General features: G+C 38.7%; 2 protein-coding genes, 1 long non-coding RNA gene and 1 other non-coding gene across 4 annotated transcripts; all 4 read left to right on the top strand.

The window, feature by feature from the left end:
* The first annotated feature begins 393 nt into the window (after positions 1-393).
* LOC116267681 (mitochondrial outer membrane protein porin of 36 kDa-like) lies at positions 394-7,329 on the top strand. Its single transcript, XM_031649545.2, has 6 exons — positions 394-550; positions 647-714; positions 3,411-3,521; positions 3,671-3,757; positions 3,888-4,096; positions 6,674-7,329. The coding sequence occupies exons 1-6, from the start codon at positions 502-504 to the stop codon at positions 6,978-6,980; spliced, it is 831 nt and encodes a 276-aa protein (XP_031505405.1). The 5' UTR covers positions 394-501; the 3' UTR covers positions 6,981-7,329.
* A 1,999-nt stretch (positions 7,330-9,328) lies between these two features.
* On the top strand, positions 9,329-9,401 carry TRNAF-GAA (transfer RNA phenylalanine (anticodon GAA)). Its single transcript has one exon. It is a non-coding gene; the product is annotated as a tRNA-Phe (tRNA).
* Positions 9,402-11,454: 2,053 nt separating this feature from the next.
* LOC126409254 (uncharacterized) lies at positions 11,455-14,760 on the top strand. The gene is made up of 2 exons (XR_007572151.1): positions 11,455-11,666; positions 14,395-14,760. It is a non-coding gene; the product is annotated as an uncharacterized LOC126409254 (long non-coding RNA).
* A 6,779-nt stretch (positions 14,761-21,539) lies between these two features.
* LOC116267637 (cysteine-rich receptor-like protein kinase 25) lies at positions 21,540-22,384 on the top strand. The gene is made up of 2 exons (XM_050075216.1): positions 21,540-22,101; positions 22,171-22,384. Exons 1-2 carry the CDS (start codon positions 21,822-21,824, stop codon positions 22,341-22,343), a joined length of 453 nt encoding a protein of 150 aa, XP_049931173.1. The 5' UTR covers positions 21,540-21,821; the 3' UTR covers positions 22,344-22,384.
* Positions 22,385-27,785: the final 5,401 nt, after the last annotated feature.

Genomic DNA, 27,785 nt, shown 5'->3' with positions numbered 1-27,785 from the left:
CAATTGGCAAAGCAACCCATTTGCATGTTCGTTATTATCTGGATCCAACTAAAGTTGTTTGGCAACGAGTTTGTTATTTTGTGTGAAGCGATAACAAACTATTATTGTTGTCAGACGGCGCCGGCAACAGGTGGCCGGTGGGGCCCACCTGATGGAAAATTTCCTCAAAAGATAGGGTATTTCGGTCATTTAATGAGTCAACGCCAAGAAGTTGGAGGGCTGGGCCTTTGACTGTCTTTTCCCTCCGAAACGGGACACTAGTAAAGTATCTGACCCGGAGAGTTGGAAGAGCTATCTGGCGATGGACGGCCCAGAGAAGTTGTCGTGGATCCAAGCTGCATCGAACGGCTGAGATACTTCCTCCACCCTCTCCAGGAGTCTCCTCTCCATGGAGCCCTAAAAATCTAGGGTTCCGTCATTATCTCTCTTTCTCATTCTCAGAGAAGAAAAACTAATCTTCGTCCTCTGCGTAACTCTTTCTGTCTCTCTCTCTGGGCAACAATGGTGAAGGGACCGGGGCTCTACTCCGACATTGGGAAGAAAGCCAGAGGTGATCTTCAGGAGAACCATTTTCTGACCTTCTATGGCTCGTAGTTCAAGTTTTTGGGTCCTCTTGTTTACTTTTTTCCTTTGTTCTCTTTCCCAGATCTTCTGTACAAGGATTACCAGAGTGACCATAAATTCACTCTCACTACCTACACATCCAACGGCGTGGTAGGTCTCCTATTTGGACTTCCGTTTGCTCTGATGTGGCCTTTTTAAGGAGCTGCAGTTTGTTTAGTGGACCATTTTGTGTGGATTGTGCCTTCCTTCAGTTATATTTGGACTGCGAGTTTCCGTTTCGTTTTGTTAATCACGGTTTTTCCTTTTTGTTCTCGAGCGTCTGGAGTTTCTGATTGTTCCGAGGTCAAACCTTTCCGGATTGGGTTGACTTCTCCGTTCCTGTTCATTATGGCTTCCGTCAGTTACGTTTTTAGCAGCGATTCCGTTGGGGATTGATTGCTCTGAGGTCAAACCTTCCCGGTTGGGTTCATTTTCAGCTAAATAATACGGAATGGTTTCTTTTGCCTTGCCTATATTGCTTTTTATGTGTCTTTGATATAGCTGTTAATATCTGCTGTCGCACATTCTTACCGCGTGCATATCTGATATGGTTTAGGGTTTTGGTTTTAGATAGATGTGTAACTTTTGGTTTGGTCGAGTTCTGCTTTTAAACTATCATTTTTTTCTCAATTGGGTTGGGTCTATAAGCGTGCGTCGACACCTTAAGTAGTGCTTCTCTTTTTGTGTTTAATGTTGTTCACCTTTTTTTGTTTTGAATTTCTGCTCCGACCTTTCACTCAACATGTGAACATGCTGGAGAGGAATTCCGTCTCTTAAGTTTGAGCTGCCTGGTTTATCAAATGTGGTTTCACAAAAATCAGGGTTTTGCAATTCTGAATACTTTTTTTTTTTGTGCAACTAGTACATACTACATAGGGCTTTATAAGCTGGGATGGTATGTGCTTCTCATAGATTTGGCTTTTGATCTGGTTGTTTACGAATGTGAGCTTCTTATTGAGGGTCATATCTTTTCTTTGAGCTCAAAAAAATGCTGGTTCATAATCTCCAAGTCCGGTACGTCTGTTCTTTCTTGTCACTTAATGGTGGCATCTTTTGATCATCTTCTGACTACTTCTCTGATGGAATTTCAATTTGATGACTAAAAAGCCACAATTGAACATCAGATTAATTTTGTTGTTAAAGTTAGTTTATGTGGCTGTTTGTTTCCTTCCTGTTTTTTCTTGATGCTTTGGGGTGAGGAAAAGGAACACAGCAATTGTGCTGTGTTGTGTTGTTTGAATGCCTTTGGCCAGTTAGTCCTTGGAAAGTTTGGTGTTACATTTCACTTGGGACTTGAGCTTCTACATCAATCCAAAGTCGCTCTCTATTTGTCTTTCCTTATCCTTTCATTTGCTGTAGAAGCTAAGATAAATCTTGTCTATCTCAGGCTATCAGATGTGGAAAGTTCACGAGGTTTCTGTAGTTTGTCTTTTTCAATTTTTATCATCTTACGCAGATTTTAATGTGAACATGGTTGACTGTATCAGTGTTGGATGTTAGAGTGTTCTGGCGTTGGCTACGTTTGAGTGTTCAAGAAGCTGGACACTGTCGCATGTTTTCACATGAATATGTGCACACAGGCAGTCCACCACCTATACAAGGTGACAAACTTGAAATTCAGCGCAGGCTAGAGGCCACCAAAATCTTAGTATCTTATTACTGTATTTGTTTCGTGGTCCCTAGTATTTCACAAAGATATGGTTACAAAAAACATGAAGTTGTGTGTATCTAAAATACATATAACTATATAAGTTGGGTTAATGTAAGAAGTAGGAAATGGAAAAAGGGAGAAACTGAGAAGTTGAAGAATTCAGACATAGGAAATGAAAGAAATGGAGAAGAAAAGAAAAAAAGGAGGGAATGAAAACGATTTGAGAGAAATAATATATAAAGGGTGATGCAGCCAATAATAAGTATTGATCGAGATTGGTAATCACAAACATGTAAATATGTGTTACTGACTCCATTAGCATGAAATTTGAGGTAAATTATTGATGAAAATATGCTAATTGATCCTAAATTCTCTTTTAAGGCATATTTGAATGGCTGGATGGAGTGTCTCAAAATGTACTTCTGAGACACTCCAACTTACTTTATCAGGGTGCGACATACTCACATTCAATAACATTTCAAAGGAGTTGTCTTCATTCCCAGGAATGTGACGGATATCTTGAGACACTTCCCCTTTCGGGCACCCCATCTGATGCCTCTCAAGCAAGGCCCTTATTGGCAAGTGACAGCATTTTTTTTTTGGTGCCACACAACATTGCTTAAAATGAGAAAAATTTGAATATAGTTCTGTCACTCATTTGCAGCGATTCAGTTGTCTGGATAGTGGAACTGCATTAATTCTCTGTCCTTATCTCCTCAAGATTAAAGAACTGGCATTGAGATGCATGTTGTGTAGAGCCACTGAGCTGGTTTGCATAGAGGAATCGAAAACAAAAGTACCTGTATTTGGACACCATGGTTGCTTCAATTTTGGTTGGTCAGGACCGTTGAACATGCCTTGTGTGGAAACTTCAGCAAATGGACACTCTTCATCTTGTTGATGGGTACCTGATAATTGATAAAGCTGAACTTTCTCCTACTTCTGATGGCTAAGTTCTGTTTGGTGAAACAATCTATGTGCAATATATTGAATTGTTTCTTCCTGCTGTTTGGGTGTGCTTTTAGAACCTTAGATGTTAGATTGAATATTAAAGCATTTCACTTGCTCCCTCTTTCAGTGAGGCATACATGGGTGTGCATATTTAGATGCTTTTGTCAACATTATGTTTTGATTAGATGATTTTTTCATCTTGCAGGCAATCACAACATCAGGGACGAAGAAGGGTGATTTATTGTTGGCAGATATCAATACACAACTGAAGAATAGGAATGTCACTACTGACATTAAAGTCGACACAAACTCAAAAGTAAGATGATGTATTTGCTTTTAGGTGAAAATGAAATCTAACTTTTGAATTCACTCATGAAGCATGCAGTTATGCCCTTAAATTTATTTTTGGTTTAAATTGTGAACTGTGACTTGTGGACAGCCTGCTGATATATTTGTCTTTGCCAGCTTTTTACAACTGTAACTGTTGATGAGCCAGCACCAGGACTCAAAACTATCTTTAGCTTTGTTGTTCCCGACCAGAAATCTGGCAAGGTAGCAAGACGGATCCTTTACTCCTTTGTTAGTTTTATGATGGAAAAGGATTTGGTCTATTTATATCTATTGCTTTGTCTGTTGTATGATGATTATGATTGTTTCTTTATGATATGTTCTGTCAACACAGGTTGAACTCCAGTATTTTCATGACCATGCGGGGATTAGCACAAGCATTGGCCTGACTGCAAATCCTATCGTTAAATTCTCTGGTGTTCTTGGAAGCAGTGCTGTTGCTCTTGGCACCGATGTTGCATTTGATACTGCAACAGGGAATTTCACCATGTACAATGCTGGATTGAGCTACTCAAATGCAGACCTGATTGCTTCCTTGAACTTGTAAGTGGGCTTTTTCATTATTGCTTCTCTCCTTGAATTTTTAGATATGAATTTTGCAACTCTCCTTATGCTCTATGCATTAGAATTGTGCATCTGGATAACAATTCTAAACCTTTAATGCTACTTCAGCATCCTGAACCTTATCAAACACAATTATGAACTCTCAAACTTTGGTATTCCAAAGAGCAGTTAGTGAACTTGTTAGTTTTGATAGGTACACTTGGTGAAATGGGGATCCTTGTTTTTTAATTCATTGTGACAGATTTGGTAGACAATGATTTATGGAAGTAAGTGTATATTGCTATGTTTTTAATGGCCGTAATTGTGGCTTGGGCTGTTGATTGTTTTTGTCTAATGAAGTCTCCATAAATATTCCTTTTGAAGAATTTATTAACCTGAAAGGTCATTTTGTCAATCCAGTCATAGGTTGACTCTCTGCACCTGAAAGGTCATTCCGAAGAAAAGATAGGTTACTAAGTATCATGGACTCTTCAAAAAAGTTGCTGCACCCGAGTTGACATGACTTGTTTTTTTTTTTTTTTGAGTGAATCATTGGTGGAATTGTAGCTTTAAACTAATTTTGTTGTTTGCTGCATGTGCACCTGTGTCACATAGGTAAGATCAGTTAGGAATAGGAAATATTATGGCCCTAATTGGAGCTTGTTTTTGTTCCCTAGTATGAAACCATAGATCTCATGCTAAAACATCTCACTAGGTTCACATATGTGCATGCAAAGCCATTTTCCTTTTACAACTGAGCACCCCACTGTTTGCAGCATCAGCTCAGGAGTGTTTTGGTTGATCCATGAAAATCTAGGGATGCTACATTCCTTTTCAACTATCAGTATTTGATTGTGCTTACAGATGTGCCAGGGATTTAAAGATGCCCATGATTTTCTTGTTTTCTTTTATGGTTTCTTTGAACACCTGGGGAAACCAGCCTAAGTTGACCATATGACATGGTTGAGCTGGTTAAGTGTGACAGTAATGGTTGGCCATGTCTGTAGGATAGGATGGTTAATCTGGAAGACCTAATTTCCATTTCAGCACTAATCCTTCTCATTAAGATACATTATGTTTCATAGTTAAGGGTGGGTATCGGGCTGCGCCGGCCCGGCCGTCCCGGGTCTCGTTTCGGGCCGGGCCCTGCCCGGCCCATTTAAATTAAAAAATATTTTTTAATTATAAAATAACATTTTTTAATATAAAATGTATTTATTAAGAATAAAAAAATATTATTAAAACAGAAAAATTTAAAAATATTTATATATATTTTTAACTTACCGGGCCTAAACGGGCCGACCCGGGCCTGGCTGTCGGGCCCGGGCCGGAATTTTCCCGGCCCATACCGGGTCGGGCCGGCGGCGGCCCAGCCCGACGCCCAGTCTTATTCATAGTTAGCGTTCACCATTACCATAAGAATCTATGGTGTTTCCTTTGGTCATTATTTTTGTGCATTTCAGTTTTGATGCTTGCTATACAGCCAAAAGTGTTGCTAGCTGTCTGCCTACGTGCTCCTCATGTCTGGGTGGTCACATATTCAAATAGGCTGTAATACCGAGTGGCCAATTTTTGTTTTTCTTCTGCTTTTCTTCCTCTTCTTTTTGTCCTTGTTCTTCCTCTTCTTCCTTCTCTTTCTTTGTGTCGCTTTTTTTGGCCTGCCTAGGCTCCCACCTAATTGCTGCCTAGTCCTTTTCTGGAAGTCCAGTCCGTAGGTTTACCTAGTTCTTTTGACCACGTGGTCTGTTTGCACCACTGTCTAGTCTTACCTAGTGCTTTTTGTTTCAAAGGCTGTTTTGTCTGCACACACATGCATGTGTGCAAGTACGAATGCAGTACAAAGCTAACTTATCTGTTTCTCATCTGTTAAAGTCAGTGACTGTACACATCATCATGAGCAATGGCAGAGCCAGAAATTTTAGTGAAGGGGCACTGATATATAAATTTTGTCAGCATTGTTCTGGCACCCATACAATTCTTTCTACTTGATTGTCTTTGGTGTCTTGTGATAACATGCAGGCATGTGCGAGAGGGTAGTACCAAGCCACACTCTACCAGCATATGTTTATGTCATAACATATACTATTTACAAACACCTAATGTGACTGCTCTTCTATTCAAAATGAGTGGCTGTATACATCCACATTCTTGTTCAGCATGATTCTGGCGTCCATACAACTCTTTCTATTTGATCGTCTTCATTGCTCTGTGACTAGTTACCATCTTGGATGAGGTCCATTTATCCCTTTAGGTTTGGTTTATAAAGTTTTTGTTTGAATTGAACAGCTGCTACGCGTAGTTAACTACTTTAGATATTTTCCGGCGTTACATGGGTATAATAATTTCTCTTCAGTATCTGCAGACCCCAGATTGAATGAAGGTAAAAATGGACTGTTGAGTGTATCTTGTTTACGTCGAGAATCTGGTACTTGAGAGTTGAAACTGACTACCTGCAGTTTTCTCCCGTTCATGATATTAGTGTGCCATTTTCCTTGCTTCATTTATGGGTCAAATGATATTGTGTAACTGCGGTGCCCATAAACTGCCGGTAATGGTGGCTTTCGATGGTGATTGCAGGAATGACAAGGGGGATACCTTGGTTGCTTCCTACTTCCACAGTGTAAGCCCTCTAACAAGCACAGCCGTTGGAGCCGAGCTTTCGCACAGCTTCTCAAACAATGAGAGCACCCTAACGATTGGCACCCAGCATGCATTGGACCCTCTGACGCTGGTTAAGGCTCGGTTGAACAACTATGGCAAAGCTAGTGCTCTTATCCAGCATCAGTGGAGGCCAAAGTCGTTCTTCACAATCTCTGGCGAGGTGGACACAAGGGCAATAGAGAAGAGTGCAAAGGTGGGGCTTTCACTAGCTCTCAAACCGTGAATGTTTTAAGGAGACGGTAGCTTGATTCTCTTGCAGGGTTGAGCCCAAAATAAAGCTACAACTGAAACTCTGGCTTATATGTGACCGGTATTTTTTGGCTACCATTAGAGTTTTACTGTTCAATTTCGGGGATGTACAAAATAATTTTGCCCATGGTAAGACCATGGAACCTAAATGCGGTTCTTTTCAAAGCTGGTCTCCTAATGTCGCTATGGTCTCTACTTTAAATGCTCTGAAACGAGATCTTAGGCCTTTTGCCGCAGTTTTCTTTCACTGAAAGTTCTGACATTCTGATGCTGTATTTTGAAGGTACCCTTCATGTTTCTTTACTGATCTTGTTTCTTTACAATCTTTCTGATTTGTAATACAGCAGTTGGGATGCTCCTTTGTATGGATATCGCGTGTCTAGGCGGACGGGGTTGTACGCCTCTAGCGTCGGCCCTCATGGGGTTGTACCTTCTCGTCCCTACGTTGTACGCTTTCACTTCTAGCATCGGCTCGACAGCTATGAGATTTGAACTATCACTTCTCAAATGACTTCTGAGATTTGTAGACCAAACATCCACTCAGTCAATCCCTTTGGTTCTAAGTTTGGTTGAACGATAGCCGGGAAGCCGTTTTTCTTGTCGAATATAGGAGAGGAGCCTTATCTGAGGGAAGAGATAGCATGAAGGTTCTCACCTCTCCAGTGGTGCCCCCGAGAAAACGAGCTGCTGAACGTACCTAGAATCATCGTCCATGACTTCTGTTTGCAACTAACAAGTCAATGTCTTTAAACCACTGGCTCCAAGTGTACAAACATGGGGCATGAGTGCGCTTTATGTGCAAGTTGAAGTATGTATGGAGAGATCTCACTATCTCGTAAACAAACCTGAGATGGTATCTGGTATCAGGGCCAAGGAAAAAGATGGTATCAGGTATCCTGGGGCAAGGAAAAAGATGGGGCTTTGGCTTTTATCTGGGTTGTGGGATCAATCCTTTTGCTTAAGCAGATACCTTCAAACCACTGCGTCTGCCACCATTGCATTTGCATCTACTACAAATATCAGATATGAACTGCACCAGAGATGTACAGCGAGACTATAGATGTGGAATCCAGATATGAATTTGGATCTGAATCTCGATCCACATTGTTGGTGGCACCATGGCACTAGTGGGGTGGCAGACTGGCAGTGTTACGTGGACAGTGTTGGATTTGCACTCAAATGCAGATTAACGAAGAGGGATGGCATTGGATTTCCCGACTCCACGAGCGCCGGCTCGAAGTTGCTGGTTGCTTGCACACACACGCAGACGCAGCACCCCTATGACGTTTTTTTTGCGAATTAAAATACAACAATGTAGATGCCTTTTGAAAGTAACATTATAGAGGTTCCCCTAACCTCAACTCGCCAATTTAAATAAGAAATTGTGGACTTCAAGCCAGTACTTTATTAATTCAATAGTAAGATACCCACATTTTTAGTGCTTCATTTCATGGAGTCATTGACCGTGTTCGAAAACCTTGAAACCAACGTTAAAAATGATGCCTTTTCCTTACGTGTTGATAGGAGTTTAATAAGCAAAGAAAGCTTATGCATCAAGAAACATGGATTCCACGTCGACTCTTGAACCTTTGAACAAGAAAATCTTGTCCATGCAGTTAATTTGCGAAAAAAAAAAGCACTCGGGCAGCTTGTTCATTGTCCCCGTAGAATATATGATCATTTTATCTTTATATTTGTGTTTATTAAATTGAATGGCCACAAAATCCTCGGAAAAAGTCTTAATATTGCCGCTAATCCAACTTCAAACTCAAATTTAATTCCTTGAAACTTCCAAATCTAACCCGGTTATGTCCCCTACTCTAGACGAAATAACTCTTGGGCAGAGGCAGAATCGGATTTTTTTTTTTTTTTTTTGGGTAGGACCACTCATTTAAAAAAATATTAAAAACATAATAGATAGATTGGACACTAAGCAAATAAGGGGCACACATATAGGAACAAAAAAAATTCTGGAAAACCAACTATGTGAAAATAAATAAAAATATGTTGAACTGTGTGAGCAACTGCCCACACATGCCCCTTCGTGCGCACTAAACGCTGAGCCGACTTTTATCACATCGGCCCATTGCGAATTTTGGAAGAGGACGACAAGAACATTGATATTTCATAATTCACTTACTTTCCTATTTCAAATTATTTTACATAGTGTTTTCTTGATATGAACAAATCAAAAAATTAAATCCATTCTCCCATTTCTGTCTGAACGAGCTTAAGGGAAACTGGTAACTGAAAATCCAATACGTAAATCAGAACATAAAAGGTTTTGATCAGAAACTTAATCATGCCATTCGATTTCATCTAGCGGGGATAGCTCAGTTGGGAGAGCGTCAGACTGAAGATCTGAAGGTCGCGTGTTCGATCCACGCTCACCGCAACAAATGTCAAATCAACTCTGTTAAACTGACAGGGAAAAATATGTCATTCCGTTGAGGGCGTACACTCGCGTCACTTTTTCTTTTTTTGTTTGTTGCTTAGGCTTTCTTTAGGTGTGGTCCAAATTTCTTTCTGAAATTACATGCATGTGTCTTTCTTTCTTCTTCGACCAAAAACAGGGATGAGGACGCTGAATTAGTTGGGTCTCTCTCTCTCCCCACCTTCTCTCTCTCTTTTTATATATATATATATATATATATATATATATATATATATATATATATATATTATCATTTGTTGAGGATTTTGGCCGGCAACCCTAAACCGAAAACCTCATACCAGCTTGGTCTTTGATCTCTTTCTCTCTTTCTTTCTTTGATGCGTCCGGCCATATTGACCTCCCAAAACCAGAGAGAACATATAAAAATTTTTATATATTTAATGATTTCAGCAAGTTTTTAAGCATTGAGTAGTTAATATTAGATTTTTGGAGAAAAATTAAAAAGAAAGAGAGAGCTACATGGATTACATGTCAATTCTTAGTACTTGATTCGGCTGAGTAATCAAGGCAACCCACCGCCTGGCTGACCCAGTTCCAAGCTTGATTTTCCAGTTTGCCAACTATCTTTGAGGTCTTTCGCTCTCTCTTCAACAATTTGGATTTCAATAATTTAGTGCGCTAGGAATGAGAGTTTAATATGTTTAGATATGAATAAAAACCTAAGACAGCACTTCAGGACTCTCCAAAATGGCGTTTTTGGAGCGTTTGGGTGAAATCATTTCTTTTTCCATCCAGTAAACCAAATTACGGCTAAAATCAGCCACAAACATGAACATGAGATATTGGTTTGGCAATTTTTCTTTCATGTGCTGCAATTCTTTCTCTGAAACTTCAAGCATTGAGCAAACATTGAAGATAATCTTCTTTTGAGGGCACATGAAGCAACAACTAATCAAGGCAATGTTATGTTCACAATCCCATTTGTTGGCAAAGCTAGCACATAAACATTCAGGTAAACAGATTATTAGGCATATACACTTGATATCTGATATCTCTATGAAATTCATAATTGCAGAGCACATGATAAATAGAGCTTAGTTGAAAGAAACCAAACTTCTCAGAACAGCACACATTCAAGGCTTGACTGGATTCCTTGGTTGTAACGGGATTCAGAGCTTTGATCGTTACTCACGCAATCTCGAGACTTTGAATGCTGTGATTTTTAAATCATTGATTTAGCGCCAGTTTATTCTTGTTTTGTCTCTTGAGGATCCATTTCGTAACAGTAACAAGTTATTACTGTCCTATAAATCTGTCTCAAGTTGAGGTAAATTCATAAACACATTGTGTTATTTGGGTCTAGGAATCTATCCCAAGATTTACAGTTGCCAAACATGTTCTAAATTGTCCTTTGGCAGCAAGTGGAGTTTCTATGAATCTGTCCAAGAATTGTGGTAAGTTCATCCGACATTGAAACTACTATTTCATGATTAGAGTAAATCTTGCATAGCAAAAACTGCCCATTCTGCGAATACCTTTTCTTAAAATGATAATAGAGCAGTTCTATTACAAAAATGAAGTCGTTCTCCATTGTACATAACGCTGGAGAAAAGCAATTTCAAAACAATCCTCCCTGATGCTTCCTAAAGCTTCGTGATTTTAACGGAATTTAAGTATTTCACACACACACACACACACACATATGTATATATATATAGGGACGTTAATGCGTAGGATATAGTTCAGTAGTTGGTTCAAATTCAAAATCTATGTATTTATATTCAACAAGAAAGTTTTGATCCCCTAGCATGTAATTGTGAATTGCATCTTAATATAATTATATGTTAAAACTTCAGACATGGTTTCACATTTTGAATATTCTAATTCAATTCTGTTCCTAATCCTATTAAACTAGTATACGATTGGTCCGATATGGCAACAAGTATAAAACAAGACACAATATGATGAGTTGACATCCCAGCTGCTTTGGCCATACTCTGTGTCCGATTCATCAAGCCTTTGACCGGTTCAGGATTACTGGTTCGCTCCGGCCCTCACTGGGTATCTGGGAAGGAGGACGGCGAGGCATTGACAAACAAGAGAGAGAGAGAGAGAGAGAAAGGAGGAGATGGTGGAAAGAGGGGGGAAGGAAGAAAAGAAAAGCGTTGCGTTGCCTCCTGCGCTTCGATCTCCCAAGGACGTCATCAATCGGATCTTTTGCCAGCTCGACTGCGTTGATCTCCTCCATTGCTCCCTCGTTTGCAAGTACCATTTTACTTTGCGGAAAATTTTTTATACATTACAGCTCTGTCTGAACTACACCTCCTTCTTCTTTATCTGCTGTGTTTGCTAATTTCCCTCAGAACATCATTTTACGTCTTACAGTTAGCGTTTTTGGATGCCATGGCTTTCATGAACATGGGACTTCGAGGGGAACTTTCACAATGAAAGTTGGACGCGGTTCAATTGGCGATTTCTCTTTCTTTCCTGTTGCCCAACTAAATTTTGACGTTGGCGGTCTGTTTTTGAGTCCTACCAACAATTTGTTAGCTAGATTAGAGTACCCGTCTCTTGCAGTCAGAAACTTATCCTTTCTTTCTTTGAATTGATAAAAATAGAGGCATATTGGAATGTATATTCCCTCGCGTGCACGGGAATTGGAAAAAGCAACTATTTCATCATCATTGTAAATCGTAAACGCTTAGAATTTAGGCTCATATGAGCATATACGTATTTCTCCTTACATGTTTGTTATGTTTCTAGGTGAGAGAAACGAAACCTCTAACATCCGAAAATGGAGATAATTTAGCGCCGTAAATGTTTTTGAGAAGTCTTGAAGGAGATATGCTCGTGAGCGTGCGTACTCTTTCATAGTTTTTTGCGGTCGAAACGAAGTCGGCTGCAGGCGCACACGGATACTCTTAAGTCTTAAAAGGGGGTAGAAAGTAAACATCTCAAGGTGGCCATGGCGGTTTAACGCCATATTGATGATTATGAGAAGTTTCCTGGAGCTGATAATACTCGTGCGTGCTAGTACCAGTTCTTCCGGTATGTAGACTTTTGGACACGAACTGGAGTTCGGCTTTGGGTGCGGGGAAATCTGCCATGCCGAGCACTTGAGACAGTTTTGAGTAGCCGTTACAGAATATTCAACAACTGTTGTTTCCTTTGGAGTTTGGCAACTCATAAAAGTTAGTTTTTTTTCTCTGGTCAGTTGCTTCGTCTGCCCATATGTGATCTATCAACTATGTAATGTGATTAATGGGTTTGAGTGTAAACCAGAGGGTTCGGCGTTTGGTTTTGAATCCAGTTAAGAAGTTTGTGGACGCTGTTGTGTGGTGTTTAGGATTGCCTTGCCAATTATTTGGTTGCTCTCCAATACCTGACCCTAATAGACGTTTTTATGGGCTTTTTCGTCTGAATCTAGTTGATATTCCAATAAATGAATATTTAAACGGAAGCCTCTTATAAGCAAAATATTTGGATTCAATGACATTTTCTGCACAATAATATTACCAGGTAGCCAGTGTCCACTTAGGTGAGTATCAAAATTGGCTCATAAAATGGCCTGATTGGCTGATTCAGGACCTTTTTGTATTCCTACATGTGTTGTTCTTAGTCGATGCTTGTCATTAATCATATGTAAGAGGTATGTCCTCTCTTGTATGTCAAGAGTGGTTGTATTCTTCGAAACATGTGATGAAGCAAATGCTTTTCTAATTGGATGCAGTACCTTTTGATTTCTGCTAGTTCTATTGCATCTGATTCAGGTGGTGATCATGGTCACATATCTCAGGATATTTCGATAGTATTACCATTGTAGCATGAAAAGGAGAGGATTTAGAAATTTTGGAATATATGTCAACATTTTCATTGTGTGGTTGTCAATATCATTTCAGCTCTCTGAGGCCTAGTTATCTGCAGTTAAAACTTCACAAAATAATGTTCTTTTATTGTACTTGGGTTCATTAGCTAAGTGAATAAATTTTACCTTTTTTTGTTTTCATGATTTTGAAAATCCCAATATTTACCTGAGATTTATCAGAAACCCTATGCCATTGCTGAGTCTGACACTTATGATTATGATCCTATAATTCAAGTATCATCATCTTGGACTGTTTATCTGGGAAAATTTATACTTTGTCTAACTGTGTAGATTCTGATTGAATGTATTCATTTTGTGCTTTTCAGCAGGAAGGGTTCGATGTGTTTTTTCATCATTCTTCGTTGTCTGACTGATTAGCAAAGAAAATAACTAAAAGTGGTAACTTTAGTACAAAGAACCACCATGCTTCAGATTTTGGCAAATGAACTTGTCTCCCATGTAAAGTGGAGAATTGAGAGCAGTACATTGTTTTTTTCTGGCGTCTGTTTCTGTATTGTAGTGTTGCTGTTTCAGTTGGATGAATGTTGCCCTACCACTAAGTCATTTTTAGCTAAAGGATATAAGCTTTAAATCAGCATATGTCCCTTTGTTTGCTCAGTAACAAGGAAAAAATGAAAAAAACAATGATTCCACTTGCAGGATAATGTTGCAATCTCTGGCTCCTAGGTAGAGCTGAGTCACCAGCTTTGAAGCTTTGAGCTGAGGATTTATAAGTCCTGTTTTTAGTTCAATCTTAATCTTACTAGGACCTTTTGCCATGTTGAACTGAATCTGGACTAAGGGTTACCGCACATCCACATGACTTTCAAGCAATGCCTACTGGTTTGTTGAGGGAAGGTACCCTGACATTCTATTCAGAGAAATAGAATGCTGAGTAACTGGACACCTGTTTCATCATACCTGAGCTGCATAAGCACATTCAAGCCATGCACACATATTTCATTGGGAATAATTGAGGCAAGAGACACCCTCAACATCTTTGAAGAAACAAAAAATAAATATGTAGTTGACCTATACGGCAAATTGTTTTTGTGTTCATTTTTATTAAATAACTTTATTATTTTGAGGAAAAATGAATTTCTATTAACAATTGTATGACTGTTTCAGACAGTGGTACAGAGACTCCGCAGAGCTAAGGGAGGGTTGGAAGAATGAATATCTAGAAGCTTGTAATTTGAGAGGTTTGTGCATTAAGAGGGAGACTCATCCACCATCAGCATCCTGTTCTATCAGAGGTCTGCATAGCTGGTGCTTTTGATTCTTGCTGCTGCCATTAGGCTTTGTTCAACTTTGAAGAAGAAACCATGGGAGAAGCTTACAAAATGATGCATGTACAGATACAGGGAAAAGAATGCTTTTGTAAAAATGGGGTGATTCATGAGCTTGATTTGAGATTGTAGTATAGCTATATAAGTGCATCTGTATCAAACTACACTTTCGCAGGAATATGATAAAAAATCTGCTCTTGTTTAACACTTCAAAGGTTTCCTGAAGCATACTTTGTCATTCAACCTATCTCACATAGGTATGGGCACAAGTGCCAACACAGGTAAGACCGTGCATATATATATATATATATATATATATATATATATATATATATATATGTAAACAACTTAGCACATAAACAACACATAAAATATATACCAACTGCTTTTTTAGCAGTGTGTTTAAGAAACCTATGAAAAACTCTAAGTATGAAAAACTTTAAGCATATGGACAAAATACATATCAATCTCAAAGTCATCTGCTGCATATATTGCAAAGTTGCAATTGAATAAGGAAAATCATCTACCACACAACTGAGCAGCCCCTTAGACAGTCAAATACGAATCACGACTCAGCATTATGGAACTGGAATCTAAGTGCTAAATGCTGAAATGGAATGGGTCAGTTACATAAAATAACATGGGAGCATGCACGGATGCACGGTTATTTGGAAAAAAAAAATGGTTACATATAAATGTAAAAGAGAAAGGGTAGACAATATAATTTTTGAAGAAGAAAAAAAAAAAGAATAGTTGATGCAGGACATAGAAGAAGGGCAAACGATTCTAAACCTGTCGCCGAAAGTAAATAATTAGACTGCTGGACGAGAGACTGCCAAAAGAAAAAAAGGCCTTAAATATGAAACTTCAACAAAAAATGACCAACTCAGTCCACGGAGAAGTCGCTGAACAACAGTAGCTTTCCTCTCATCGAAAACTGCTGGAAACAGTACATAGAGCAGCCAACATCGCCGGAGAACTCCACTGCACTGCTGCTGTGGGTAATACAAAGAACCTTTGACAAAAGTTGAGGGTTCTGTGTTTTGTTTAAAAGTAAAAACAAAAGCCCTAATTTAAAGATATTTTTGGACTCAAATCAACTTTGACCGAATCTGAAAAATACCAGATACATGTACGGTCAAGCAAATATCCAAGCCACACCCAGTTGCGCATCGGCACCCATACCGGAATGGTACAGGTACTGCTCCCGGTGTAACAGCATTTAACTAGTGCTTACTAGGTAAATGATGTTTTGCTGGTTTGATCTGCCCAGTTTTTTCTTTTGTTTTATGTGTCAAATTGGTGGTTAAGTTGGCAGGACACATCTAGTTTAGAATCATATACGTAGGAAGTGCAGTTTTATTTGGTACTTTTCGTTGACCTATGTCTACAAAACAAGATAAATTGGATACATTGATTTCCAGAACTAATGATATCTTATTTTTTTCAGCTATGTTTCCTTGAATCATTGAACTTGTTCTCATATCCGCTGAAAAATTGTTGTTCCTGTAGTTATAGAAAAGCCTTGCCTTTCCCTCTTGCTTTGCAGTGATTCAGAAATCCAAGAGGATGCAGTAGGCCAATGTTATAGGCAAAAAAATAAGCATGCCAACAATTACCTTACATCAGAAATATAATTTGGCGTTCAATATATGAACTTCAGTGGAGTTTCGGTGCAAAATATTACTTTCCCAGTGCTCAAAATATTGGCTTTGAGATTGTATTCTTTAGCAAATACAAATGGTAACTATTTCCTTGAGGAAGAGCTGCCTGCATAGAAAATTCCAAATATTGACGAGTGATGTTTTGAAATGGACAGAAGATTGACTACTAGAAAAGGATATGCTAATAAGACGACATAACTTGATGTCATTATCTTCAACTGATCTGTATTAACTGATAACTGGTTTTCGTTAAAGCTAAAGTACAAGCATGCGTGCATGTGTAAACATCTCCTCTCATTTATTCCTCCATAGTTGCATGTCCACGAATATGAGCAGTTGCACTTGCCAAGTAAAATGTCTCTGGTCAAAGGGATAGAATAGATTAAATGTGCAGGTCCTGAATTAAGATTCTAATTTGGAGGACTATTGTTAGTGGTGGTGAACTAGATTACGTCTACGGATGCACACAAATTTACAGTTGCATGCTCAAAGACAATCCATCAGAATTTGCCTGCTGCTGCTTATGTTCTCACCTGCACAATAGCAAAACTTTAGTAACGAGTTTCTCAACCCCACGGCTATGGCAGACAATGCCATCACAGCTGGTCCTGAAAAGGAATCTTGCTGCCAAAGCCAGAGGTGGAGCCAAAAGTTTTTTTATGAGGGGGCCTGAATTGATGTTTTTAAATTTTGATGGGAACCCAAATATCATTTTTCAAAATTTTATAAAAAATAAGTAAATTTTTTAAATTTAAATGTATTTTTTTTTTCTTGAGTTGAGGCCAACGCCCTTGAGCCCCTGGCCAGAGCTGCAGCTGTCATTCTTTTCCCACATGCCGCTATCTTGGGTTGAGATCCATGAAAAAGACCTACTAGAGCATGATCTGAGAGGAAGGATTTAATTGAAATAATTATTGTGCACGTCACATCCCCATGCCAAACACACCAGTGGTAAACTTTTTATGAAGGGGTCGAATTAAAGTTTCTAAATTTTGACCCGGTCCAAAATATCATTTTTCAAAATTTTTTAAAAATTTACATGTGATTTTTTTTTTTAATTTGGGGTCATGGCCCTTGGGGGCCTACCATGGCTCCGCCCCTAAGCCCACCATCTGATAGTATGGAGATCGATTTCTCAATCACCTTGGGCATTGCCATGTCAAACCTAAAATTAATCTTCTTGAACTTAGTACTTACGAGATGGATATGGGAGGTAAAAATGAAATAAAGGAATTAGGTGGTTCATTTCTCAAAACCATCACATAAGAGTTCATAGGAACACATACGATACGATGCACCTTCTACCGTATGTCACATCACAAAAATACGATACGATCCACCTTCTGCCGTATGTAGCATTAGTTCCTCAATGAAAAATTGTATATTGTGTCGGTGGTAGAGCCAGACATTTCTAGTTAAGGGGCACTCTAAGTTTAAATTCCAAATTTTAAGGAGCACTCGTTCGTACAAAATTAAAAATTAAAGAAGTTTTTATATGTAAATAAAGTACATTTACTGGCACACCACATAGCAGTGGCGCCGATGAATGGACATGCTCGGGTGCTAAAATGACCAAAATGCCCTTAAAACAATTAAAAAAGTTCAATTTATAAAAACAAAATGAAAAAAAAAACAACCAAAATACATTTGAAAAAAAGAAGGGAATGTCCTTGTGCATTGTTAGGGTTGTGGTTGGGCATCGGCTAACCCGCAACAAATGTATCTTAGCATGACTCGAATGACTTTATGTCAGTAATGGGAAAATCAACTCGGAATTGAATGAACCAAACTGCCAATTTGGTGAATTGGCGTATTTAACGATTCAATTGAATTGATCAGTGAATTAGCAAAAATGATTAAAGAGTTTACTTTTAGAGTAAATTAAAAAAAAAACTACAAGATTTAGTTAAAACTCCTAAAATAGTTTAAAATGTGCACCTTGCAAGTTGACCAGTCGTTTCAATTTGAATAAGCAAATTCAGACAAATTCTAATAAAAAATTGGTTAGAAGTGCTGTGAAGAAAAATTTCTCACACCACAAACTCAAAAAAAGAGAGAGTGGACCTCGGCTGTCAAGAAAGCAGTCATATATATATATATCAATTGGTATAACTGATCAACTTCTATTGTCTCATATTTTAAAAATAGTTAAGCATGTAGTCAATTCGCAACCGAGAATTGGTTGATACTGATGGCATTGACCATTACAATGATTGGTTGCCATCAAAACCGGGTTTAAAGAAAACTTAATTTAGACAAAACCCTGTTTTGTAAAAGGAATCAAAAGCCTGACCTCCTTTTGAGTTATTCAGAAAAACCAAGCTTTGAGTATGTCATCCAAAATAAATAAACAAAATCCCATTACCCATTAAAAAATTTAGTTTCCACAAATAAAGCTTTTAGGAAAAGAGTATGGTGCCCACGCCCCTGTCCGATACCCACAGGCAGGCTAGAAGGGGGCAAATTAAAGTTTTTAAAATTTGATTAGGGCCGAAATACATTTTTCAAAATTTTTATAGCAAAATTTTTTAAAATTTTAAATGTAATTTTTTTTTTTTTAAATTTTGAGGCAGAGCGAGGGCCCATGCGAGGCTGCCGATACCCACCATCCTTACTTTCCATGGAGACAATTTCGACAGATGGGCGCCTAAATGGCCAGAGTCATTTTACACCAACGTCCAAAGTTAAACTCAGAATGTTGCCTTTCAATAATACAATGTGGAGAGCAATTGCCAATTGAATATGTGAAGCATGACAACCAAAAACTTGTATCAGCAGAGATAAGGATGCCAATACATGAAATTTAGATTGGTTATGCGACCAAACTGTTTTGAAAACATAGGATGTGGAATGAAATTTAATATTAGATTAAAGAATCAGATCGGATTTAGATTTAAGAAATGACATCCGATCAGATCCGTATAGAATTTGGATATACATAAATATATAATAGGATTCAGATATGAGTTCAGGTTGGACTTATTTTTAAACAAATATCCTATATCTAATACCCTTACATTCTGAAAATCAGTCAAATGAGGTTCAAAATTCGGATTTGGATGTGTCAGATTCATATGGTGAAATAAAATTTTAGACTCAGATATGAATTTTCTTTTCCCATATTTGAGTTTGAATTCGAATCAACATGTGAATATTTGAAAAAGTGGATAAATTTAGGATATGTCTATTCGGATCCAATCCATTGACATCAGTTTTCTATAGAAGGGTACTAATATGCAAATTGAAACATACAAGGAGTACCACTCTAAAACATCAACCTCTACTTAGGTAGTAGGATTTCCTTCCGCTCGCCTAAAATTATTTTTGTTTAGTTATAAATGCATGAAGGTAAGTCGGTATATTAATCATTTGAAGGCGAGACTTAGTTTGAGAAGAATGAAGAGTGGCTTCATTTTGAGGACAGGAGGATCTATTAAAAAAAAAAATAGCAGCGAATTGTACATTTTGCTGACATCTGTATCAGCAACATGATCTCATTGTGACGCTGGTAAAGACAGTCTCACAACAAGTTATTAAGTTGACTTGAGCATTAGATTCCCTACAGTCTACGGGGAGGGAGCGACCAATTTTTATGCAGGGGAAGAATTCTTAGTTCCCCTTATTTTTAAGGGAGACTACGTTTTAAATTTTCAAAGAGTCAATTTTTTATATTGTAAAAAAAACGCAACTAATAGGTAAGTTGAAGCGTAGCAGAGGTAGGTAACACTTTGAAACAAAAAAGTAGCTTTCATATTTGAAGGGACAAGTATGGATGTTAATACATCCTATTGGGATCGAATGTCTGACCAAACTTTTCTCAAAAAAATTAGATATAAAAGAAAATTTAATATCCGATTCAAAAATTAGATCGAATTCAGATGTGAGAAATGATATCCAATTGGATTTAGATTCAGAGAACATAAATATCCGATCACATTCAGATATAGATTTGAGTTAGATTTATTTTTAAACAAATATCTTATATTTAATACGCTTACATTTTGAAAATCAGTAAAATTCGGATTTAGATTGTGAAATCAGATTTCAGATTCAAATATGATTTTGAATATGTGAATATTCAAACAAGCAAATACTAAGAGCATGTCTGGTTGGAATCAGATCTATTAACATTCTTTAACAATAAGAGGTTAGGTGAGGTCTCACCCTTAAAGCCAAGCGGTGGGTGAAATTTATATACATAAAACAACACTTTGACTCACTATTCAACCATTTTTAGTTTCGAATTAAAAAAAAAAAGAAGTTAGGCCTTAAGGTATCTGTCTATTTGTTTCCTTTGTCAAATACAATAGAGTAAATGATAAAATAATTTTCAATCGGTCAATCCTTTTATATGGATAAATTGAAATATTTATTGATTATTTTTTAAATAAAATAGAACATTTCCTTGCGAAACAGCGTCAGTTGGAGGAATTATGGACAAGTTGTATATATGACAGCGAAGGTCCACTGACATCTATGCCAAGCGTTTATGATTTTTTTTTTTTTTCCATATGCAATTTTTTCTGAATGGTTGGTCATATATTCTACTTGGAGATATTCTGGTTTATGAATCTTGGATTTTCTGACAGAGTTTTTTTAAGAGAGAGAGAGAGAGAGAGAGAGAGAGAGAGAGAGAGTTCACATGGCGCGGACTTGGAAATGTTCTCCATGTTATTCTTTAATCCGATGGGATTTCCACTGTCACTTGGCTGATGACATTCTGCCGATTATCTTTTCCTGATGGGCCATATATCGATATGCCCCTTATGATCTTTCCTCCGATTTGACGTGAAACTTCGTTTAGGATTTTTTTTGTTATGTTCATAATACCCGTCTTCAAATTCCACTATTGATTTTTCCAAGCTTGAGGGACGAATTTTCCTACAGTTTACGTCACCTTTCATCATTCTTGATCGAAAAATGGGGTGGGTGGTCCCTGTTAAAGCAAGTCAAAGCTCCCCACCGGGAATTATGTTCGCGCCCTTCGCACGGCCTTCCTGCCGGCGACGCATTGTTCAAGTTTCTGGCCGATCCCCCAACTAGAGACGGTTTGCTCTGTAATGGGGCTAACGTTGTTGAAGATTGGCATCCCCCGCCCCCTCCTCCTTCTCCTCCCCCTCCTCCTCCTCTCCATCCATGTCGACCCTGCAATGAGCGGCAACCGACTTCCCGAAAGCCGCTGCTCCGTCGCTGCCAATTACACGGACGGAGACGAATTTGAACTGAACATGGTCGACGTCTTTTCCACCTTGAGGAACGAAGCCCCTTCCACTGGTTTTTCCAATACCACCGCGGGCCAAGGAACGGAAGAAGTTTACGGCCTGGTTCAGTGCCGGGGCGACGTCGGCGAGGAGGAATGCAAATCCTGCATCTCTAGGGCCACCTCCAATACTGCCCTAACACGAAGGATGCCATCATATGGTTTGAAAAGTGCCAGCTGCGCTACTCCAACACCAACTTCTTTGGACTCCTCAACCTCAATGATTCCAATAGTTGGTCTTGGGCAAACAGTACAGTGGAATACCCGGAAGAATTTTACGATTCGTTGGGCAGTTTGCTGAAGAATCTCACGTCTGCAGCGACAACAGAGCCTTCGAGGCTCATGTTCGCAAGGGGCGAGACCGAGTACACAATTCGACAGACGCTCTACGGGCTGGTACAGTGCACCAGGGACACCAGCCTCGCAGATTGCAAGGACTGCCTGGAGACGGCCATCTCCCAAATCAACTCGACTACTTGCGGCGATTCAAAAGGCTGTGAACTTCTCAAGGGAAGTTGCCGTGTGAGGTTTGATACGAATAGTTTTTATAGTACCACAGACACAACAAGCCCATCTCCTCCGCCCAGTTCGCCACCTCCAAATTCAAGCCCTCCACCGATTGGTACAGCCAACAGGTTATTCTCTCTCTCTCTCTCAATCTCTCTCGCTAAAGTATATTTTATACTTGCAGGGTCGCAGAAAAGCGAGAGCAGAAAGCGTGTCTTTATCATATTGGCCATCTCTATCTTGATTGTGGCTCTCATTGGTTGCACAATTTGTGGCTTTTACTGGTGGAAAAGAAATCGCTTTCTGCAATTGCAGAGGAACGAAGAAGAGGACGCCTTGCAACAAACAGGTTGGTAGAAAAAGCAACAAAATTGAGAGAGAGGGAGAGAGAGAAAGAGGGGGGTAAGCAACCACAACTCTTATTTTGAAAGTCCTCAGGACTTCAGCCCTTAGCCTTGGTTGCAACTACAACCCTTGGGAGGGTCCTCACAGTTTGCATGAATCACAACCCTTGTGAGAGAACTTCACTCTCAGCCCTTAACCTCCAACACCAATAAAAGGGTAATGCTTACAAGAATTGAACTTGAGACGGGTTGTTCCGCACATTCGACCAACTATGCTATACAGTAGACGAATTAGTTTAGCCAACTGCACACAAGACAAATTGGTCTCAACTCAAGCTTAAGTTTATGAGCTCGGGCTCCGCTTCAGAATGTTCAAACTCGACTTAGTTAGGCTCAAGCCAAGATCTGAATTGAGCTTAGTGAAGCCGTTTATGAAAAAGTAAATAAGAAAAAGAAATTTTACCTTTAACCTAAACGCTAATGACCAGGTTTACTAGGAACCTAATCCTTGCTATTCCTGCTATTTCTTTTTTGCAAAACCTTACTATCTTAGTAAAGCTCTTGACAAAAGATGGTATGACTTATTCCAAGCCAACGAGAATTACGCATGGCGCATGGAGCACGTCTCCCTTGCACATGAACGCTTTCGTACACATACTTCGCAAACTGATTTCGTGGCAATTTGGTTATTTCTGAAAACCAATTCATATTTTGGTGATTTTACTTTTATACGCTTCATTTTTCTTATTGAAAAAGGGTCTTTCGTTTCACATATAAAAGTATTTAACCAGCTCCCAGTATTAAGAACTAGGATGATAAAATTTATATTCCTTCATATGTACGTATCTCTAGACTTTCAGCCTTTTTTATTTGTTTTAAAAAATGAATTAGAACTTATAAATTTAACAAATCAACAAAGTTTAACATCGAGTCAAATTTTAAGAGGTTTTGAAATCAATTGCTATATATATATATATATAGAGAGAGACAAAAATCAAACTGCTTGAGTAAAAGACAAAAGGCGTACTGCTCCCGTAACAACTACAGCTTTTGATCTAATAAAGTTGGGCGAGTCCCCGTAACAACTACGTGCTTCAGTCTCTGGCCCGTAAAAGGGCCCGAAGCAAGCTCAGTTCACCTAGGAGGGAGGGTGACGAGGGGGTCCTATGGCAGGAAGTTGGGCGAGTCCCCTACCTATCTGGGATTGTTGCTTGGGAGCCTATTGCAGTGAAGGCAAACGGCAGCCTCCATCAATTTTTCAAGAGTGAGAAAGGTTTTACTTGCAAATAGCGGTTTGCAAAGAGAGTGGGGGTTTAGGGTTTGTGCGATGGAGACTGATCTTGGAGAAGAGTTTCTGATTCTTGGCGATTCTTCGACTAAGAACAATGGATATGTAATGGAGAAACGCAGCTTGAGGATCAAATCTAAGGCCATTGAGCCAAGGAAGTCATGGGCAAGGTGGAGGATGATTGGACCATCTCTCGGCTAGAGGTGATGGAGATTGAAGGTCGCCCCAAGATCATCATTCAAGAAGGAAACCGTTCGAAGATGGCAGCTCCATTCCAGGGGTATGCGGTAGCCACTTTCATCCGTGCTTCATCGAAGGTAGGTGTCGATTATGTTTTTGCTACCCAAGAACTACTATGGGAGGGCCTTGTTTCGCCTATATCCGCAGTGTTTGTCAAAGGGGATTTCCTTATTAGGGTGTCATATGTAGGCGAACTTAATGTCATCTTAAGGAAAAGAGCTTGGTTGGTTACTGGTGAACAAATGGTGGCGCATGCCTCATTGCATAAACATTGAGGGTTAAAACCCCGTTATGGTTCCAATTATCTGGTTTGCACTGTTGATATTTCTCCCCATAACGCATATACAAAACCAAAAATATATACCCTAAAACAGGATCATGCTCATGCTAAATCATTGAAATAAACGAAACCTTAAACTGAAGCGGAAGCGTACCTGAATCCATCTGATTTGGTGCGCGGGAAGATCGCAGCAGGGTCTTCTAGAGTACGTGCGGCGCGCTTGAGGTCTCTCTCAAATGGGGAAGAGGAAAACCCTAGAAACCAATGTTTCAGGCAACCCCTTGCACGACCCCAGGGACCACTACCATTTTATAATAAGAACAATTACGGATTCCACCCATCAAAGAGTCCGTAATTCCGTACCGGTATCTATACATTTCAAAATTACCCCATACCATCTAAAATGACGTAATATCCCGAAATGCAATCACTTAAGCTGATATTTACATTAAGACAGCCATAATGTCTGAAATTCAATGATCTTACAATCTCTCACTTGAGCCAAATATGTCTTAATACATTCAGACATTACACAAAACCTTAAGAGCTCATAACTGCTATCTTATTAAACATCATTTCACCAATCTCGTCCATGATCATATCAACACAGAACCAAAGCGGCTTTCGCTATATCAAAATTAGCTAAACCTTCAATGATCACAAATGTTAACATAATCAATGACATAGATCTGATATGGATGTATAGCATGAGAATTACATGTAATGTGATTACAACATGTCTATTCTCAACTGGTCCAACTTTAAAACCTTATGGAGATCAAAAACATAAGCACATAAATATAGAATGGAACCAAAGAACTTTAAACTTTATTCTGCAGAAAACTGAATATGTGTCCATACATAAGAGCAAACAAAATACAAACTCCCAGTAAACCAACACATCATCCAAGGATAACACCCCCATACGAACAACATGTTCGTGAAAGACCTTATGTGTTAAACCTTTGGTAAACGGATCCGCAAATCATAGAGTTTGTCCCAATATGCTCTAAAGACACCTGACCATTCTGTATCCCCTCTTTAACAGCCCAAAAAACTTAATGTCGATGTGCTTCGACTTTGACAAACTGTGGCTGTTATAAGAGTACATGACTGCTGAATTATTGTCACACAACAACCTTAGTGGTCTTTCTATACCATGCATAATGCGCAACCTCGTGACAAAATTCTGCAATCATAAAATCTGATTGAATACCATTATCTTGGCACCCAGCAAAGTCAGAATCTGAATACCCAATGATCTCCCACTGGTCTGACTTCCTGTATGTGAGCATAAAATCTTATGTTCTTTTTAAGTACCTCAAAACTCTTTTGGCTGCTTTCCAATGTCCCATACCAGGATCACTTAAGTATCTGCCTAACATTCCAATGATAAATACAATATCCAAACGAGTACAAACCTGAACATACATAAGGCTTCCCACAACAAACAAATAGGGAATCATTTTCATTTCTTTAGATTCGATTTTACTTTTAGGGCACTGTTTGAGACTAAACTTGTCTCCTTTAGCAACTGGAGTCTTTCATAGTTTACAATCCTTCATGTCATATCGCTGATGCACCTTATCAATGTAGGCCTTTTGTGATGATCCAAGAATACCCCGAGAACGATCTCGAAATATTTAGATCCCCAATATAAAAGATGCACAACCAAGATCCTTCATGTCAAACTTTGATGACAAAAATTTCTTAGTTTCATGCAATATGTCCACATCATTACTTGCCAACAATATATCATCGACATATAAAACCAGAAAGATAAATTTGCCCCTACTGAACTTATGGTACACACATTCATCAACCATATTGGTCTCAAAATCAAATGAAACTATAACTTGATGAAACTTGTAATATCACTGATAGGAATCTTGCTTTAGCCCATAGATGGATTTCTTGAGTTTGCAGACCATTTTCTTTGCATCACCTAAAGCAAAGTTTTCTGGTTGCACCATATATATCGTTTCATCAATGTCTCCATTTAGAAACGCTGTCTTAACATCCATCTGATGCAGCTCTAAGTCAAAATGAGCCACAAGTGTCATTATGGTCCTGAAAGAGTCTTTCAACGAAACTGGAGAGAAAGTCTCTGTATAATCAATGCCTTCCTTTTGGGTAAAGCCCTTTGCAACAAGACGTGCCTTATACCTTTCGATGTTACCTAATGAATCTCTCTTGGTTTTAAATATCCATTTACAACCAATGAGTTTCACACCTTCAGGCAAGGGAACAACTTCCCATACGTCATTATCCATCATGGACTTTATTTCCCCATTCATGACATCTATCCACTTAAGAGATTTAGAACTCTCTATTGCTTGCTGGAGGTTGACAGGATCATCTTCCATTAAGCCCATATCAACATCATGTTCTTAGAGATAGACAAAATCATTTGAAATTGTATTTCTCCTCTCTCTAGTGGATCTCCTCAGTGGCACCTCTACTTAATTTTCTTGAGGTTGTTGAGTTTGTTCTCCAGTAGGGAGATCAACATCATTGCCCTCTTCCGAATAGAGTGGACTCTGGTCCCTCTTCCAAGGCAATGTTTCTAACCTGATCACCTCCCCAAACTCAATATCCTCAAAGAAATTAGCATTTTCCTTTCAAAGAAAGACTTACTGAATGGATTATAAAACTTATAACCCTTTAATGTTTGTTCATTTTTCCTTTATACATTCAGTGCAGACATTAAAGTTTGCAAAATCAAGGGACTCAAGAATTCCTTTTGACATAAGCCTTTATATTCTCTTTTCAGAGATATGTCCTAAGCGCCAATGTCATAACATAGCAGAATTCTCTTTGGCTAATTTTCTTTTAGTACCACTAAACGTAACATGCAAGGATTCATTATATGAAGCAACCGTATCAAGCAAATAAAGGTTATCGCTACTAGACAAAGAACCAGTGACAATCAAATTTGAGTACAGAAACAACTTAAATTCACTTCCTCCAAATAAACAATAATAACCGAATTTGTCCAATGAGAAAATAAGAAACCAAATTCCGTCTAAGAGACGATACCACATAAGTTTCTGTCAAATTCAAATAGCAACCAGTCTTTAACAATAACCGAAAATCTGCTATGGCTTCAACCTTCGCCTTCTTGCCATCGCCCACATAGTCGAATCTTTCAGCATCAATTGGCGTTCGACAATTTAGGCAGTCTTGCATAAACACTATGTGAGTAGTAACACCGAATCTACCCACGAAGTGTTTCTAGGTACTGAAGTTAAATTAACCTTAGAACAAACCAAAGTGAAAAGTGTACCCTTCATTTCACGCCATGCGTGATGCTCAGTACAATCCCCCTTCATATGACCTTCACCCTTGCAAAAGAAGCAGCCTAATAGGCCTTCCTTATGCTTCTTCTGTTTCTTAACGGATGATTGGTCAACTGCAATTTCATTAACAGTCTTTCTTTTCATACTTGAAAAAATCGAATCATTTAACTCATGATTAGTACTCAAAATTTGCAAATATCATATAAGCAGAACTCACTGTACAAAGAACAAACCAAAAATACCAAACATGCTCACAATCAATACATGTACAAAGATGAAATAACAAATATAAATGAATTTAAATACAATGGCCTAAATCCCACCACAAGGTACCGGTGCAACATTAAT

This window comes from Nymphaea colorata, chromosome 14 (genome assembly GCF_008831285.2).
Source record: "Nymphaea colorata isolate Beijing-Zhang1983 chromosome 14, ASM883128v2, whole genome shotgun sequence".
Classification (NCBI taxonomy): Eukaryota; Viridiplantae; Streptophyta; class Magnoliopsida; order Nymphaeales; family Nymphaeaceae; genus Nymphaea; species Nymphaea colorata.
The sequence above is the reverse complement of the archived record's forward strand: the minus strand, read 5'-3'. Positions and strand labels throughout refer to the sequence as shown.

What these genes read in the sequence shown, in the direction of transcription:
- LOC116267637 (XM_050075216.1), top strand. Translation starts at nt 21,822, where the DNA reads ATGTTCGCAAGGGGCGAGACCGAGTACACAATTCGACAGACGCTCTAC. An exon ending in TTCAAGCCCTCCACCGATTG is followed by an intron (nt 22,102 to 22,170) that starts GTACAGCCAACA and finishes TTATACTTGCAG; the next exon opens with GGTCGCAGAAAAGCGAGAGC.
- LOC116267681 (XM_031649545.2), top strand. Translation starts at nt 502, where the DNA reads ATGGTGAAGGGACCGGGGCTCTACTCCGACATTGGGAAGAAAGCCAGA. An exon ending in CCTACACATCCAACGGCGTG is followed by an intron (nt 715 to 3,410) that starts GTAGGTCTCCTA and finishes TTCATCTTGCAG; the next exon opens with GCAATCACAACATCAGGGAC. An exon ending in CCGACCAGAAATCTGGCAAG is followed by an intron (nt 3,758 to 3,887) that starts GTAGCAAGACGG and finishes CTGTCAACACAG; the next exon opens with GTTGAACTCCAGTATTTTCA.